Genomic DNA, 16,925 nt, shown 5'->3' with positions numbered 1-16,925 from the left:
ATAAGTCCCTACAATTCGTTACTTTGAATCTGCACTATGAGGTTTACTTATCCTTGTCCTTGAATTGACTTTGTTAGATTAAGATTTATGGATCAGAGTGAACTATTGTGTGAAATAATCTTTTTTTGTGTGTTTGTTTAGGACGTTTCATATTATTGTTGCATCGAATTATGTGGCCCTTTGGATGAAATAATTGATGGTCTGAAGCAACACACAGATAAAGCATGTGGTCTGACATTTGCGGCTAAAGCTTATATTAGTGGGAGCAGAGAAGGCAATATCACAGTATTCAGAAAAAAGTCTTATCCATATGGTGCTATAGGTAATATTAGTTTTCTTTGGAGACCTTCAAAGATAGTAAGTTCTGAAGGTAAGGATGTGACAAGTGAAAAACTTGATGAAAGAACACTCTGGTTGTGGATCCATCCAGCATTTTATGAAGAATTTTGTGATGAACTGATAGATACATTTAATTTTGTTGAAAGTAATATGGACATAACTGAAACAATTCCATCTGCTTTTGGTGGAAATGCTGTGCGTAGTGAAACATCTGTTGGCAGCATCAAGCACAAACGTAAAGGATCAGAAAAAAAGGTGGAAATAGAAAAGATAGGTTCAAAGGTTGCACTTTATAATAGAACACGTAAATTTGAAAGCAGTAGTGGACATGTTAAAATGACTTTTCTGAAGGATACATTGAACAGATTTAGTTTGACAGGGCCATTGTCTCATTCCATTCTTCAAGATGCATTACATGTTGTTAGCATGACCACAACCAGTCATACCAGAGTCCCTTTTGTCACAGAAAATCTTGGAAAACTAGTGGTTGGAATTAGTACTAGTAATGTGAACACGGGGCCAATGTCAGTTGAGTCTTTTGAAGATCAGTCTGATAAGACCAAGTGCGTTATCAGTTATGATGACAATATGGAGGTGGATGAACCTGCAAAGGACAGTAGGGAGTGTGAACAAAGTGTAAGTTACGACTGTGAATGGTGGCATGATATTTGCAGTGATGCGTACAGTTTAGAATGTGTGAAGATACAAAAGCAGCTCTGGGAAACTTTGAAAGGAGCAGCATCACCTGCACAGCTTCCTCCTCATTCAGTGCTGGCATTGATCGTGACAGATCCACGACGATATTTGCCTGCTAAACGGATGAAATGTAATCCAGATAACGATGGTGAGTAAGCAAGATTTAGTTCAATTACGAACAATTTTAAACATGTATTAGCTATATTGAGAGAGATGGAAAGCACTTTCTATGAAACCACAGTATTTAGTCCCAGTAGAGCAGCTCAAAGGCAAGAGTGTCATTGTTTGCAACTGTGATGCGTTGCTCTTGTGACACTTTCCAAGCTTAAAGTTTATCAGATCCTAAGTATGTGTTTTTTGTATATTTAACTATAAAACTTAGACACAGTGCCCAACAAAGGACTCTGTGATTTTGAAATTAAATAACTTGAAAACAAAGAATTCAACAAAGGATATGTTTATCATGATTACTGTAGGGGCACTTTAATCACAGTATGTAGTGTCTGTAAATAGTACTGTGAAATCCAGAGTGATCAGTTCCACTGTTGAAACCTGAAAAGATGTTAAAGTTCTGAAGGAAGAGGTTGAAATCGTGTACTTCATTTGAATGACATGTATTTCTGGTACCGGAACATCAAAGGGTAGAAGACAGTATTATGGCAATAAGATGCAGTTTTCAAATATTGTTTCATGTTCCGAATGGAGCCAGTGCAAAAAACCATTTGGATGCCCATTGCCAAATCCAGTCAGATATGTTGACCCCAGGCCAACTGTAGCTGCTCCTGAAAATGTTGCCACCATTTCTGGACTTACTCAGCAGCCTCCAAGGAAATATGTCCAAAGAATGGCAGCAGAGACTTGTTTGAAGCCATTCCATCACACATGCAGTACAGAGGAATGGTATACACCTGTTTCCATTCAAAATGCAAAGCCTTTGGGTCATACCCTTATACACTATTTGACAAAAGACTGATCTTGTGAACCAGATTCTCACAGTGATTGATAGTGAAGGATTTCATGGTTCATTGATGAAGCGCACTTCCACCTGAATGGATTCGTGAAAAATCAAAAGTGGCAATTTTGGGGTTCGGAAAATCCCCCTTTGTGTGAAGCAAAATCACTACATTCTCGAAGTATTACTGTTTGGGCTGTGGTATGCAGCAGAGGCATTTTCAGCCCATTTTTATGTGATAATTGGTAAGTAAAGAAAACTGCATTGCAATTTTGGAACAATTTGTACCACATAGCATTGGAAGATCAAAGAGAGACAGGGAGGTTCATGTGAGGTGGAAGTCGACAATATTGCACTGAACATCTGTTCCGCTTTCTTGATGAAATACTTTGGGCATAGTCATTAAATGGGATGATACCAAATTTATTGGTGCAGGCAGCAATGAGCTCTGTATTCACACTGTCTGACTTCTTGTGATCACTCTTTGTGAGTCATATTGAAAGGCACTGCCTTTCGGAGCTGTCTCACCACACGGCATGAGATTGAATTTTTGGGGCATCTGAATCCATTTCTATTGAGGCACTGCAAGATGTGATGCTAAATTTTATTATTCATTTTCACCAGCTATTATCTAGTCAGAGCAGTGAAGTATTTGTGGAGACCACTTGCCTGTGAATTATTTGCGGAGACAACTTGCATAGTAGCATATAATGACATCTGTTGATAGCTTTTGTAACTATTTCAAAACTGCTGTAAAAAGTTGTAGAATGTTCGCAATAAACGTAATATTTTTTGCTTTCTTCTCTCAATCTTTGTTTCCATGTTATATAATTTTAAAATTATGGAGTCACTTCCTGCAAATTCAAACTGCATTTGGAGTACCATCGAACGAGGTGAAGTTGACTTATTTTGAACTTTAAATTTAAATATTTCTGAAGTCAATAAAATTAATGTATTGGTTTTTCTTTCAGGGGTTGGGTATTCAGTTGTACTGAAAAAAATTTTTGTCTTTATTACCTTTTGCTCTTACAGATCAGGAAAAATGCAACCCGTTTTTTGGTCAACATCACCCTTTTTTTATTACCTTTTGCTCTTACAGATCAGGAAAAATGCAACCCGTTTTTTGGTCGACATCACCATATCTGGGGGTGAATTTTATTGATTATATGTTATGCGATACATGTGGATTGTTTATGACTCTGGGGTAGGAGTTCCCAAACTTTTTTGCTCTTATGGTACACTTTCACAATCCTGGTACTCTGATGGAACACCTTGTTATTTTGAAGGTTAATTATATTTAAAAAAGGAGAAAAATTTCTTGTATTCAGTGATTATTTCAATTTCGAATCATAACTAACAACACAAAAATCATAATCCTAATGAAATTAAAAAAAAATTACTAATGTCAAAATATCGAAAAAAGCCATCTTATTAATAGTTTTTTGCGGAGCACTTACTCGCTTCCCACAGAATATCAGTGTTGAAACTTCTTGGCAGATTAAAACTGTGTGCCGGACTGAGTCTCGAACTCGGGACCTTTGCCTTTTGCGGGCAAGTGCTGTACCATCTGAGCTACCCAAGCATGACTCATGTCCCGTCCTCACAGCTTTCGTTGTACCAGTACCTCGTCGCCTACCTTCGAAACTTCACAGAAGCCCTCCAGCGAACCTTGCAGAACTAGCCCTCCTGGAAGAAAGGTGTGAGGATGGGACACGAGTCGTGCTTGGGTAGCTCAGATGGTAGAGCACTTGCCCGCGAAAGGCAAAGGTCCCGAGTTCAAATCTCGGTCCGGCACACAGTTTTAATCTGCCAGGAACTTTCATATCAGCGCACACTCGCTGCAGAGTGAAAATCTCATTCTGGAAACATCAGTGTTGTGTGGAACACAGTATGGGAAACCCTGCTCTAGGACTTTAATTGTTCTTAAACTGTATCAGCAACTGAAAAATAAATCTGGCAAAAACAAAATTTTGTTACTAATTTCAGAGTAACATACAAAGAAAGTTTAAGGACAAGAAATGTCAGGCAAAATACTTTCTGGAACCAATTACTAAAAGTGGAAAAGTTAAACCATCCATGTGTGGTACAATTGTAATGCAACCATTTTGAATAGCATTGCTTTGTGCAAAATGGAGCATCTTTTGGCCCTCCATCACACCAACAATCCTACATGTTGGGCTGCCTTATACACAACATGAGGAGTCAATGATTCACCTGTTTCTGAATTGCTCGGCTTAGTGGTTACCAAATTCTTTGAACTGGTTAACTACTAGTTCATGCCCTTGGATTGATAAAAATATTTACTCACCAAGCACAGCAGGAGAACACACATATAAAGGCACTTAAATGAGCAAGCATTCGGAACCAGTGGCTCCATCTTCTGGCAGAGGGTTGAAGGGGAAGGAATAGGGGTGAAGGGAAGGGACTGGTGAGGTTTGGGAAATGGGGAGACTTTAGAAAAGTTGCCCAGAACCACGAGTCAGGGGAGACACTATGGACGGGAGGAGAAGGAAAGACTGGTTGTTGGGGACTTCAACAGTTGAGATTTGAAAACCTGAGAGCTTAAAGCTGGAAGATAGGGTAATATGAAATACAGAGATTACTGACAAAACATTGTGCATGAGTTAATAAGAGCGGAAAGATAAGTGCAAAATATGTGGTGGAGGTGGGTGTTGGGATGAGGGGTGGGGAAAAATAGACATGTCAGAAAGTAAAAGATACAGAAAACTAAAAGGCAGTGAAGAAAAGAATAGTGACAGAGTAGAAATGCCAAGACCAAAGAAATAAATGTAAATTAAGGCCAGGTGGGTGGCAAGAACCAAGGACAGTTCCGCCTGTGGAGTTCTCAGAAATTGATATCTGGGGGAAGAATCTAGATGGTACCTGGTCAAACAGGCACTGAAGTCACGGCTGTCATGTTGTAGAGCATCATGTTCTGCAACAAGATATTGTATGTTGCTAGTATACAGTTTATGCCTATGCCCATCACACAAATTATGGGAGAATATGATGATTCCAAATTTATATAAAAATTTGTAATCCTACTTTTCAATCTTCTGCTTCTGAAGCTAGACCGTATGAATGAAATGTGAAACTATTTCCCAACATGAAACTTAAGCATTTGATATTGGTACTTCGTGATTATATTCTGTTGTGCTATAAAAATGACCATTTGTGCCAAAACAGTGGTAGTGTGTGTTACAATTTCTGCAATATAAGGCAGACCCATTTCGTGTTATCTATCAGACAGTGACAAAATACATGTAATCAGATCGAGAAAGCACACCAGTCTTGGGTACTATTCATAAGTATTAATAGCTTCTTCAGTATTAGACAACGGCATTCGGTTTTTTCATGTAGCAAAACCTTTAACGAACTTTGATGAGCTAGTGGATTCTTTCCCAGAAGGAAAGCACGCTGTGTAAAGCTGCACTAAGGTTAGTGAGGAAAGCAATGCTAGGACTTAAAGATTGAAGAAATGTGTACTGTCTTGCTGGTCTATTGTCTTTACTGGTTTTATGTATCCTATATTTAATTTTATGTCACACAAAACATCAAGTTATTAGCTAATAGGCAATGAAGAGTGCAAATTTTGTGAAGAGTTCCTGTTCTCCCAGTTACAAATAATCCCATCCAGTATTTATTGTGAGTTTTTTTAAAATAGGGGCAGGTTGTGAAACCGACCGATTGGGAGCAGGAGAGGCACCACAGGAAATTGAATATAGTTTGATGGCACCCATTACAAAATGTTACACGTTTGAGTTTTTTGGTGTCCTACCTCAAATGCTTGGGGGTGGGGGGCGGGGGCAGTATCTAGTATTGCCCCATTGCCCTGGTTCCGGAATATCGTAGTTCCGGTGCAGATCAATATTGCCCCGGTTCGGAAATATTGTAGATCCGGTGCAGATCTATTGAGCAGTCTTAAGTTGTAATGGGGAAGTGGGTAGTCTCACGTGACCCATGTTTACGTTTGGTGATTTTGCTGTTTCCTTTTCGTTTATTGCTCTTACGTCAAATGAAAACAAAACTGATTTGTTCAAAAATGTTCAAATGTGTGTGAAATCTTATGGGACTTAACTGCTAAGGTCATCAGTCCCTAAGCTTACACACTACTTAACCTAAATTATCCTAAGGACAGACACACACACCCATGCCCGAGGGAGGACTCGAACCTCCGGCGAGACCAGCCGCAAAGTCCATGACTGTAGAAACTGATTTCTGTGACCGGGAACTATCAAGTGAATTACATAATTACGGAAGGCTAAAATATATTATTAGTTTCAGATTTTATTTTATTTCCCCTTTCTGACAGTCAAGCATTAATCGCATTGCAGAACAATGAAGTTATTTCTGTCGATTTGCTAAAGAAATTTGGGTTTTACTAATCTTTTCTGCTGAACCAGCCAATTTATTACCAATTTATTTGAAACGGAATGTATAATTCCACACTATTGGCTAGTTTCAACTGTTCGCTGGATTTCAAGTGCACGTTTTCATCTTCTAGCACATATGGCATTATGCCATAATACAAAACCAAACATGAGATAATACAGTACTAGTACGAATCTGGATGAATGTGCACTTTCAGCCGAATTATGCATTTTCGTATGGGGCACGAAATTCCCGTGCTCTTGGAGTATCCTCTAATGTCTTGTTTCTTCTATGGCATTATGTAAGATCTTTTAATGTTTTACACGTATGAACATATGGGCTTCCTGCATAGCTGCGCAAGTGCGGTGACGCTTGTTATCTGGTGCTCTCTGGCAACTGCTGAAATGAACCTATTTCTAACAGATCGTGGAAAAATATTGCGAATGGTAGTTTGAAAACCGTTACTTTCAAAGTAAATTTCCTTTTACGCAAGATGAACTGTGTGTGAGAACTGAGCGTTTGACTCTCATTTAAAAATCAGCTCATTGATTACGATGATTTAGAATAATTTTGAGCCCTGAAGATCTGACATTTATGTTGTTCTTAAAAATTTTACTGGCACATTTGTGTGATGTATATTAAAGTGTAATACGTGCAAAAAAGGGGCAATGTTATATGTGAAAGCTTTTCTTTTCTTGTGGCAACACTACGTATATTAATTTAGATCATTAACTTTTCCTATTTGTGTGTTCGCGCTACTTAACAGTGATGTTGCTATTGGCTGACTACATCACGTGTCCTATGTTCTGAATATCCACTGTTATCGGTTGGCGAGATCATGTGGCGTGAGCTATGACTGGCTTACAAAAGGGCATCGCAATCTCGATTTCAATGCTTCGGAAAGTAACATGCGGTGTTTGGTGGAATTCGAATTTATACTTTCCCATGAACCATGGACCTTGCCGTTGGGGGGGAGGCTTGTGTGCCTCAGAGATACAGATAGCCGTACCGTAGGTGCAACCACAATGGAGGGGTATCTGTTGAGAGGCCAGACAAACGTGTTGTTCCTGAAGAGGGGCAGCAGCCTTTTCAGTAGGTGCAGGGGCAACAGTCTGGGTGATTGACTGATCTGGCCTTGTAACACTAACCAAAACGGCCTTGCTGTGCTGGTACTGCAAACGGTTGAAAACAAGGGGAAACCACAACCGTAATTTTTCCCGAGGGCATGCAGCTCTACTGTATGGTTAATGATGATGGCGTCCTCTTGGGTAAAATATTCTGGAGGTAAAATAGTCCCCCATTCGGATCTCCGGGCAGGGACTACTCAAGAGGACATCATTATCAGCAGAAAGAAAACTGGCGTTCTATGGATCGGAGCGTGGAATGTCAGATCCCTTAATCGGGCAGGTAGGTTAGAAAATTTAAAAAGGGAAATGGATAGGTTAAATTAGATATAGTGGGAATTAGTGAAGTTCAGTAGCATGAGGAACAAGACTTTTGGTCAGGGGAATACAGGGTTATAAATACAAAATCAAATAGGGGTAATGCAGGAGTAGGTTTAATAATGAATAAAAAAATAGGAATGCAGGTAAGCTACTACAAACAGCATAGTGAACACATTGTTGTGGCCAAGATAGACACAAAGCCCATGCCTACTACAGTAGTACAAGTTTATATGCCAATTAGCTCTGCAGATGATGAAGAAATTGAAGAAATGTATGATGAAATAAAAGAAATTATTCAGATAGTGAAGGGAGATGAAAATTTAATAGTCGTGGGTGACTGGAATTCGGTAGTTGGAAAAGGGAGAGAAGGAAACCTTGTAGGTGAATATGGATTGGGGGTAAGAAATGAAAGAGGAAGCTGCCTGGTAGAATTTTGCACAGAGCACAACTTAATCATAGCTAACACTTGGTTCAAAAATCATAAAAGAAGGTTGTATACATGGAAGAAGCCTGGAGATACTGATAGGTTTCAGATAGATTATATAATGGTAAGACAGAGATTTAGGAACCAGGTTTTAAATTGTAAGACATTTCCAGGGGCAGATGTGGACTCTGACCACAATCTATTGGCTATGAACTGTAGATTAAAACTGAAGAAACTGCAAAAAGGTGGGAATTTAAGGAGATGGGACCTGGATAAACTGACTAAACCAGAGGTTGTACAGAGTTTCAGGGAGAGCATAAGGGAACAATTGACAGGAATGGGGGGAAAGGAATACAGTAGAAGAAGAACGGGTAGCTTTGAGGGATGAAGTAGTGAAGGCAGCAGAGGATAAAGTAGGTAAAAAGACGAGGGCTAGTAGAAATCCTTGGGTAACAGAAGAAATATTGAATTTAATTGATGAAAGGAGAAAACATAAAAATGCAGTAAATGAAGCAGGCAAAAAGGAATGCAAACATCTCAAAAATGAGATCGACAGGAAGTGCAAAATGGCTAAGCAGGAATGGCTAGAGGACAAATGTAAGGATGTAGAGGCTTATCTCACTAGGGGTAAGATAGATACTGCCTACAGGAAAATTAAAGAGACCTTTGGAGAAAAGAGAACCACTTGTATGAATATCAAGAGCTCAGATGGAAACCCAGTTCTAAGCAAAGAAGGGAAATCAGAAAGGTGGAAGGAGTATATAGAGGGTCTATACAAGGGCGATGTATTTGAGGACAACATTTTGGAAATGGAAGAGGATGTAGATGAAGATGAAATGGGAGATATGATACTGCGTGAAGAGTTTGACAGAGCACTGAAAGACCTGAGTCGAAACAAGGCCCCGGGAGTAGATAACATTCCATTGGAACTACTGACGGCCTTGGGAGAGCCAGTCCTGACAAAACTCTACCATCTGGTGAGCAAGATGTATGAGACAGGTGAAATACCCTCAGACTTCAAGAAGAATATAATAATTCCAATCCCAAAGAAAGCAGGTGTTGACAGATGTGAAAATTACCGAACTATCAGTTTAATAAGTCACGGATGCAAAATACTAACACGAATTCTTTACAGACGAATGGAAAAACTAGTAGAAGCCGACCTCGGGGAAGATCAGTTTGGATTCTATAGAAATGTTGTAACACGTGAGGCAATACTGACCCTATGACTTATCTTGGAAGCTAGATTAAGGAAAGGCAAACCTACGTTTCTAGCATTTGTAGACTTAGAGAAAGCTTTTGACAATGTTGACTGGAATACTCTCTTTCAGTTTCTGAAGGTGACAGGGGTAAAATACAGGGAACGAAAGGCTATTTACAATTTGTACAGAAACCAAATGGCAGTTATAAGAATTGAGGGGCATGAAAGGGAAGCAGTGGTTGGGAAGGGAGTGAGACAGGGTTGTAGCCTCTCCCCGATGTTATTCAATCGGTATATGGAGGTTCGCTGATGACATTGTAATTCTGTCAGAGACAGCAAAGGACTTGGAAGAGCAGTTGAACGGAATGGATAGCGTCTTGAAAGGAGGATATAAGATGAACATCAACAATAGCAGAACGAGGATAATGGAATGTAGTCGAATTAAGTCGGGAGATGCTGAGGGTATTAGATTAGGAAATTTGAAACTTAAAGTAGTAAAATAACTGATGATGGTCGAAGTAGAGAGGATATAAAATGTAGACTAGCAATGGCAAGGAAAGCGTTTCTGAAGAAGAGAAATTTGTTAACATCGAGTATAGATTAAAGTGTCAGGAAGTCATTTCTGAAAGTATTTGTATGGAGTGTAGCCATGTATGGAAGTGAAACATGGACAATAAATAGTTTGGACAAGAAGAGAATAGAAGCTTTTGAAATGTGGTGCTACAGAAGAATGCTGAAGATTAGGTGGGTAGATCACATAACTAATGAAGAGATATTGAATCGGATTGGGGAGAAGAGAAGTTTGTGGCACAACTTGACTAGAAGAAGGGATCGATTGGTAGGACATGTTCTGAGGCATCAAGGGATCACCAATTTATCATTGGAGGGCAGCGTGGAGGGTAAAAATCGTTGAGGGAGACCAAGAGATGAATACACCAAGCAGATTCAGGAGAATGTAGGTTGCAGTAGGTACTGGGAGATGAAGTAGCTTGCACAGGATAGAGTAGCATGGAGAGCTGCATCAAACCAGTCTCAGGACTGAAGACCACAACAACTGGTGTGTAGTGATGGAGTGATCAGCCTTTGTGGGTCAAAGGGCTTATAGTTCTGCAGAGAACAGTTTAGAGTCATGTTGTAGGGACCTGAGGAAGGGATTTGAATCAATGCTGGATGTAAGGAATTCTTGGAAGACTTGTAAGGTATGATTTTCAGGTAGTGGTGGTGGATCATGTAGGAATAGTGGTTTGAACTGAACTGTTCAAGGCAGGGTTAATACAGGTTTGCTGTTGGAAAGGTTTTGGGATTAGGTTGCTAAGTGAGCTGACATTATGTGTGAAGGAAAGTAGGTGTTTCACCAAAGCAGCGTGATTAAATACAGATGTAGGGCTGAAAGTGAGACCCTTGGATAATACAGGTAACTCAGGAGGGGAGAGTGCATTAGATGAGAGGTTGAGATCACAGTACCATTGTGACGGGTTCTTGTGATCCAGAGTTGTCATTGCTCTGGGAGGCAGTGGTGAAGACTGGGGGATGTTAAGAAGTGGTTTGTAGATGAGGAGTGGTTGTTGACGGTGTGGCTGTTTAGGGAGCTGCAGGACAGGAAGGGAAACACTACTCTTGAGGTAGATTAGGAGAAGGTGTGTGAACTTTTTGAGATGAAGTCTGCCCTGTTGGCGCAGTTTGAAGCTGGTTTGGTGGACAATACCATCCAAGGAAACACGAGGGTAAGATAACTGTAGGATTTTATAGAAGGTTGTAAGTCTGCTGGAGTGGAGATTTTCACATGAGACATACAGGTCACTGATTAGCTGGTTAAGTGCAAGAGACAGCTGTATTTGGAACTGTAAAAGGGGCTGATGTAAAGTAGGTTTGCATCCAGAAACTGGGTCTTTCAGTGTTAGGCCTTGGTTAGTAACTCCCATAGACAATCAGGTTTCAAGAAACAGTGCGTGGGACCTTAGTTTAGATAGTGCAAAAGCATGTTTTCAGTAGGAACGAATATAATATTGATGGGATTTATCATGGAAAGAGAGGAGGATTGGAGCATCAGAGATGGTTGGAGTGATGAAAAAGAAAATAAGGAAAAATCATACAAATTCCTACAAAAATTGTGAGAACAGACAAGAATTAAGAAGAGGTAATGAGTACACGAGAGTTTCACACCATAAAAGTGGCATGTATGACACGAAAAAGTTGTTATTTGTGGGGGAAAAAAAGCAGCTTCTTCGACAAGGCTCTAACTTCTAAAATAATGCCCTGAAATGAGGTCCATTCTGTACAACATTTTGTGCACCGCACCTAGAGCAGCTTTTTTGCTGCCCCCCCTCCCCTCCTCCTCCCCCCAAATCTCTGCATTATCCTTGTCAGATCCTATGCTCCTTCTCCACCCACTTCCCTACCCCATGGCTCGTACCCCTGTGACCGTCCACATACCAGGCCTGTAACTGGCAAAATACAGGTTGTACATAAAGTCTGGGAACACTTTCAATTATTTATTGCACAAGAAATAAACATGGTACAGATGTCATACATATTGCATTTTCAAGAGAAGCTCTGTAAGTTTTTTTTTTTTTTACAAACATTCAATTGTGTGAACCATGAGTGACCCGGAGGACATCAATACAGTAATTAAATTCTTGCCATACCCATTCCAGCATGGCATCATTGACTGTGGCAGTTGCTTCCCGTATTCTCTCCTGGACCTCTGCTACATCATATGGTAGAGGCGGTACATACACCAGATCTTTAATGTGTCCCCACAGGAAAAAGTCACATGGAGTGAGACCTGGTGATCAGGAAGGCCATTTCATGAAACAGCTATCCCCTTCTGTAGCATGGCCACCATGTTCGCGACTAGCGCTGACTGTCGGCAAATTACCAAACCACGCTGTGGCAGTAAACATGCAAAAAAGCTTTCAGGGTTTCTCTTCAAAATGACATATGTATGATATCTGTACAATGTTTGGTTCTTGTGCATTAAAGTGTACCCGGACTTCATGTACACCATGTATATACTATCAAAGGGAGAGCCACCTGTGAAATGATAAAAGTTGTGTACCAGCCATTGTGCAAATACTGTTCGACCTTTTACATTGGCATGACTACCACTAAGTTATCGGGTAGGGTGACTGGACATAGGCAGAGGCTGTATACTGGCAACACACAATATCTTGTTTCAGAGCATGCTCTACAGCATGACAGACAGGACCTTGGTGCCTGTTTCACCATAAGTGCCATCTGGATTCTTCCTCTGGACACCAGTTTCTCAGAACTCCTCAGGTGGGAACTAGTGTTACAACATGTTCTTGATTCTTGTCGCCCAACTGGCCTCAATTTACATTAATGTCTTTGTTATTGGCATTTCTTCTCTGTAGCTATTCCTTTCTTCACTCCCTTTTAGTTTTCTGTATCTTCGTCTTTTGGATTTGCAGCTCTTGTATTTTTTTCCTTGTGTGCAGTTAAAATTATTGGTTGTAGGTTCCATCGGCTAGGCAAAAAAACCTATTTTTTTCTTGTTACCCAAAACGTAGCTCGGCACCTCTGTGCCATCACCGGTGGGTCCTGTTTACTGAAAATCTGTAAAAAGTGAACATATTTTAGGTTATAACTGATTTAACAAAATTAGGCCTAAAGACAGTGCTTACACCTCATTTCGCTAGATCAGTTATAACCTAAAATATGTTCACTTTTTACAGTTTTTCAATGAACAAGACCCACTAATGATGACACAGATGTGCGAGAACATGCTTGGGTGACAAGAAAAAAACTGTGTTTTGCACAAAGGGTGGAACCTATAACCAGTTATTTTCAGTATCTTTTATTTTCAGAACTGTCAATTTTTCCCCACCTCTACCGCACTTTATGCACTTAGCTTTCCACTCTTATTAATTCATGCACAATGTTTTATCAGTAATCTCTGTTTTGTGTATTACCTTGTCTTCCTGCTTTAAGCTCTCAGGTTTTCATATCTTGACTGTTGCAGTCTCCAACAACCAGCCTTTCCTTTTTAAACTGTTTGACTTTTACGAACTCTCCCCATTTTCTAAACCTCACCAGTCCTTTTCCTCCATCCCCATTCTTTCCCTTCAACCCTCTGCTAGGAGGAGGAGCCACTGGGTCCGAAAGCTTGTTAATTTAAATACATTTATATGTGTTCTCTTCTGCTGCTGCTACTGCTGCTTGCGAGTAGTTTTATGTCTATCCAGTCACACTATAATTTCAAAAATTGGTTATTTCCGTTGACATAAGTATGTTGTCCGAGTGTTTGACACTTTTTCTGAAAATAAGGTTCTCTGTCAGAGTATTTGACCCTTTTTATGAAAATAAGTTTCATTTTCCCAGATTGATCACTTAAGTTGCTCTTATCATAGTTAAAAATAGGATCAGGACTTGCTCTATCCAGTAGTTGTGCAAGTTTGTCATGGAAATCTGACATGTAGAATGATGCACACCAACTCTAGTCCTCTTTATTTTATTATTAAGTCAAACACAAATTTGATTGGTGTATTGGGACATGAAGCTTATTGCCCAATCAGGTCCCAGAAAATTGTTTGTAAATTTTGACTTAACATATCTTCTGTCACGGACTGTCGTAGCTATATATTGAAGATTCATGGTAGAAAGCAGAACTCCCCAGTTTGTACCACCGAGAAGTCCCATCAGTACACCCTCTTCTTTTTTAGCACTAAAAACTGGCTGCCCACATTGTGTTTTATCATGAATCATGTTTATCAGGGTTCCTTTTGGAATTTTACACACTCAGCCTTATTAATGCTGATTTTTTTCCAATTAAAATTTCTGTGAGAGACAGTTCTACAACATCCATCCTCCTTCAGTTCACCTGTTTTACCTTTGTACACACATGACACTTTCACACTGACAACTCTTTTGATCTCAAGTGTATGAAGCAATAAACAGAACTGTGGCCTACTTGACAAATTCATAAGTTAGCCCATGGGCATTTGCAACAATGACCTTCTGAGGCCAAGCCTAGACTCTTATAGAAAATTGTTGCTGCATCCATTGTGTCATACTGTTGTTGTGTTCATTAGGTGACATTGCTGCATTTACGAATGTATGTTCGTAAAAGAACCCCCCAAGAAAAAGCAGTCAACTTCACTCCAGATTTCTAAGATGATCGGTTTCATACATATTCCACTGAAAATTTCCAAAGTTTTATTTATGTGTCTACAAATATGTAAATATAATAATTAACTTTTGTTGTTGCACTAGTTGTCATTCTGAGAGATTGGTGCATATGACCTAGACACAGAAGTTGTTTTATGTCTGCCACATGAATAAAAGTTTTAGCTCATTAAAAAAGTTTAAAAAAAAAGCTCACCTGAAAACAATTATTATTCAGAAAGAGGTTTGATATAGTTTACATTTATCCATTCCCACAAATTAAGAACTTTTGAACAGTAAATACTATAACTAAAATAGAAGAATTTTTATCACCATTGTGTAGTTGTTTAACATAAAATGTTTTTTTTTTAACTTTTCGGTGAACTTCACCTCGTTTGACATTGCCATAGAATTGTAGGAAGCTTCATCTCTAATGCTCTTAATGTAGATGAGACATTAGATCCTAATTTTCCTTCCTTCATATGGTATCCAAGTATAATAATGCATTATGATGCTGAGAGTCGCGTAAGATAATCTTTTGAATGTGATATAAAGCAGGCTACCACCTTATCTAAATGAATTCTGAAATTACCTTAAAGAATGATGAAGCTCAAGAAGTTAAAGAAGTTAGTGTGCTTTTAATAACATTTTAACGATGTTTCTAAATGTATTTTGAATTGACTTCATGTTTTATGTATACTGATGCACAAAAGCAGGTTGATAACTGCCCCCCCCCCCCCCCCTTGCACCACCCCTCCTGTCCTCATTATTTGTCTACAAACCATTGTAAAATTACATATTATTGATGTACAAAATAAAGCTGCATGTGAGAATACAGGGGAATGTGTGAACATCAGTCAAGAAGGCTTGGAGAGTGTTTATGGTAGATAAAGTAGATAAGCAGTTACTAGCATCTCACTTAGACAGTTAATTGACATCAGTTAGTGCCAGTAAGATGGATGTAGAGGAATCATGGGCAAAGTTTGAGCAGATTGTAAATCATGGTCTGGAGAGTTAAGTGTGTAGTAACTGGATAAAGGGTGGGAAAGACCCACCATGGTTTAATAATGAAATTCGGTCGATGCTGAGAAAGCAGAGGCTGTTGCACTCTTGGTTCAAAAGGGAATTGCAAATGATAAGCGAAGGTTAGTAGAGATTCGTGTCTGTGACAAGATTATGTGCGAAGCATACAACTACCAACATCACACCTTGGCAAAAGATCTGGCAGAGAACCTGAGAAATTCTGGTCTTACGTAAAATCACTAAACGGGTGTAAAGCTTCCATTCAGTCCCTTGTTGACCAGTCTGATGTGGCTGTTAAAGATTGCAAAACAAAAGCCGAAGTTTAAAATTTCACATTCAAGAAATTGTCCACACAGGAGAATTGTACAAACATACAATCATTTGACCATCGGGCAGACTCCCTTGTGGACAACATAGTGACAGTCGTACCTGGCGTAGAGAAACAACTGAAAGATTTTAATGCAAATAAATCACCAGGTCCTGATGGAATCCCAGTTCGATTTTACAAAGAGTACTCTAGGGCATTGGCCGCTTACCTAGCTTACATTTATTGTGAATCGCTCGCCAAGCACAAAGTTCCAGCGACTGGAAAAAAGTGCAGGTGACTCCATTGTATAAGAAAGGTAAGAGAATGATCCTCAAAATTGCAGACCAATATTCCTAACTTCTGTTTGCTGCAGAATGTTGAGCATATTCTGAGTTTGAATATAACAAACTTTCTTGAGACAAGCTTTAGTCCATCTGTTAACAAAGGTATGAGTATATGGCATAAGTTCACTGATTAGTCAGTGGCTCTAAGACTTCTTAAGTAATAGAACCCAGTATGTTGTTCTCAACAGTGAGTGTTCATCAGAGACAAGGATATCGTTAGGAGTGCCCCGGGAAGCATGGTAGGACTGCTGTGTTCTCTATACACATAAATGATCTGGCGGACAATGTGGGCAGCCATCTGCAGTTGTTTGCTGATGCTGCCATCATGTATGTAAGTTGTCGAAGTTGAGTGACTGTAGGAAGATGCAAGACGACTTAGACAAAATTTCCTGTTGGTGTGATGAATGGCAGCTAGCCCTAAATGTGGAAAAATGTAATTTAATGCGGATGAATAGGAAGATCAAACATGCAGTGTTCAGATACAGTGTTACAAGTGTCCTGCTTGACACAGTCATGTCATTTAAATATCTGGGCGTAATGTTGCAAAGCGATATGACGTGGAACAAGCGTGTGAGAACTGCGGTTGCGAAGGTGAATGATCAAATTTGGTTTATTGGGAGAATCTTAGGAAAGAGTGGTTCACCTGTAAAGGAGACCGCATATAGGATGCTCATATGACCCATTCTTGATTACTGCATG

At 39.6% G+C, this 16,925-nt stretch overlaps 1 protein-coding gene across 3 annotated transcripts in view; it reads left to right on the top strand.

Annotated features, from left to right (window-relative positions):
- LOC126251670 (ribonucleases P/MRP protein subunit POP1) overlaps positions 1-16,925 on the top strand; it is an 81,780-nt gene that overhangs the window by 27,640 nt on the left and 37,215 nt on the right. For all 3 annotated transcript variants that reach the window (XM_049952248.1, XM_049952247.1, XM_049952246.1), the window contains exon 5: positions 142-1,183. In XM_049952248.1, the coding sequence (XP_049808205.1) occupies positions 142-1,183 (1,042 nt within the window). The remainder of the gene's footprint in view (positions 1-141; positions 1,184-16,925) is intronic.

The sequence above is a fragment of the Schistocerca nitens genome, chromosome 4 (assembly GCF_023898315.1).
Source record: "Schistocerca nitens isolate TAMUIC-IGC-003100 chromosome 4, iqSchNite1.1, whole genome shotgun sequence".
NCBI classification, from domain to species: domain Eukaryota; kingdom Metazoa; phylum Arthropoda; class Insecta; order Orthoptera; family Acrididae; genus Schistocerca; species Schistocerca nitens.
Note: the sequence above shows the minus strand (reverse complement) of the source record. Positions and strands in the feature narration are given on the sequence as shown.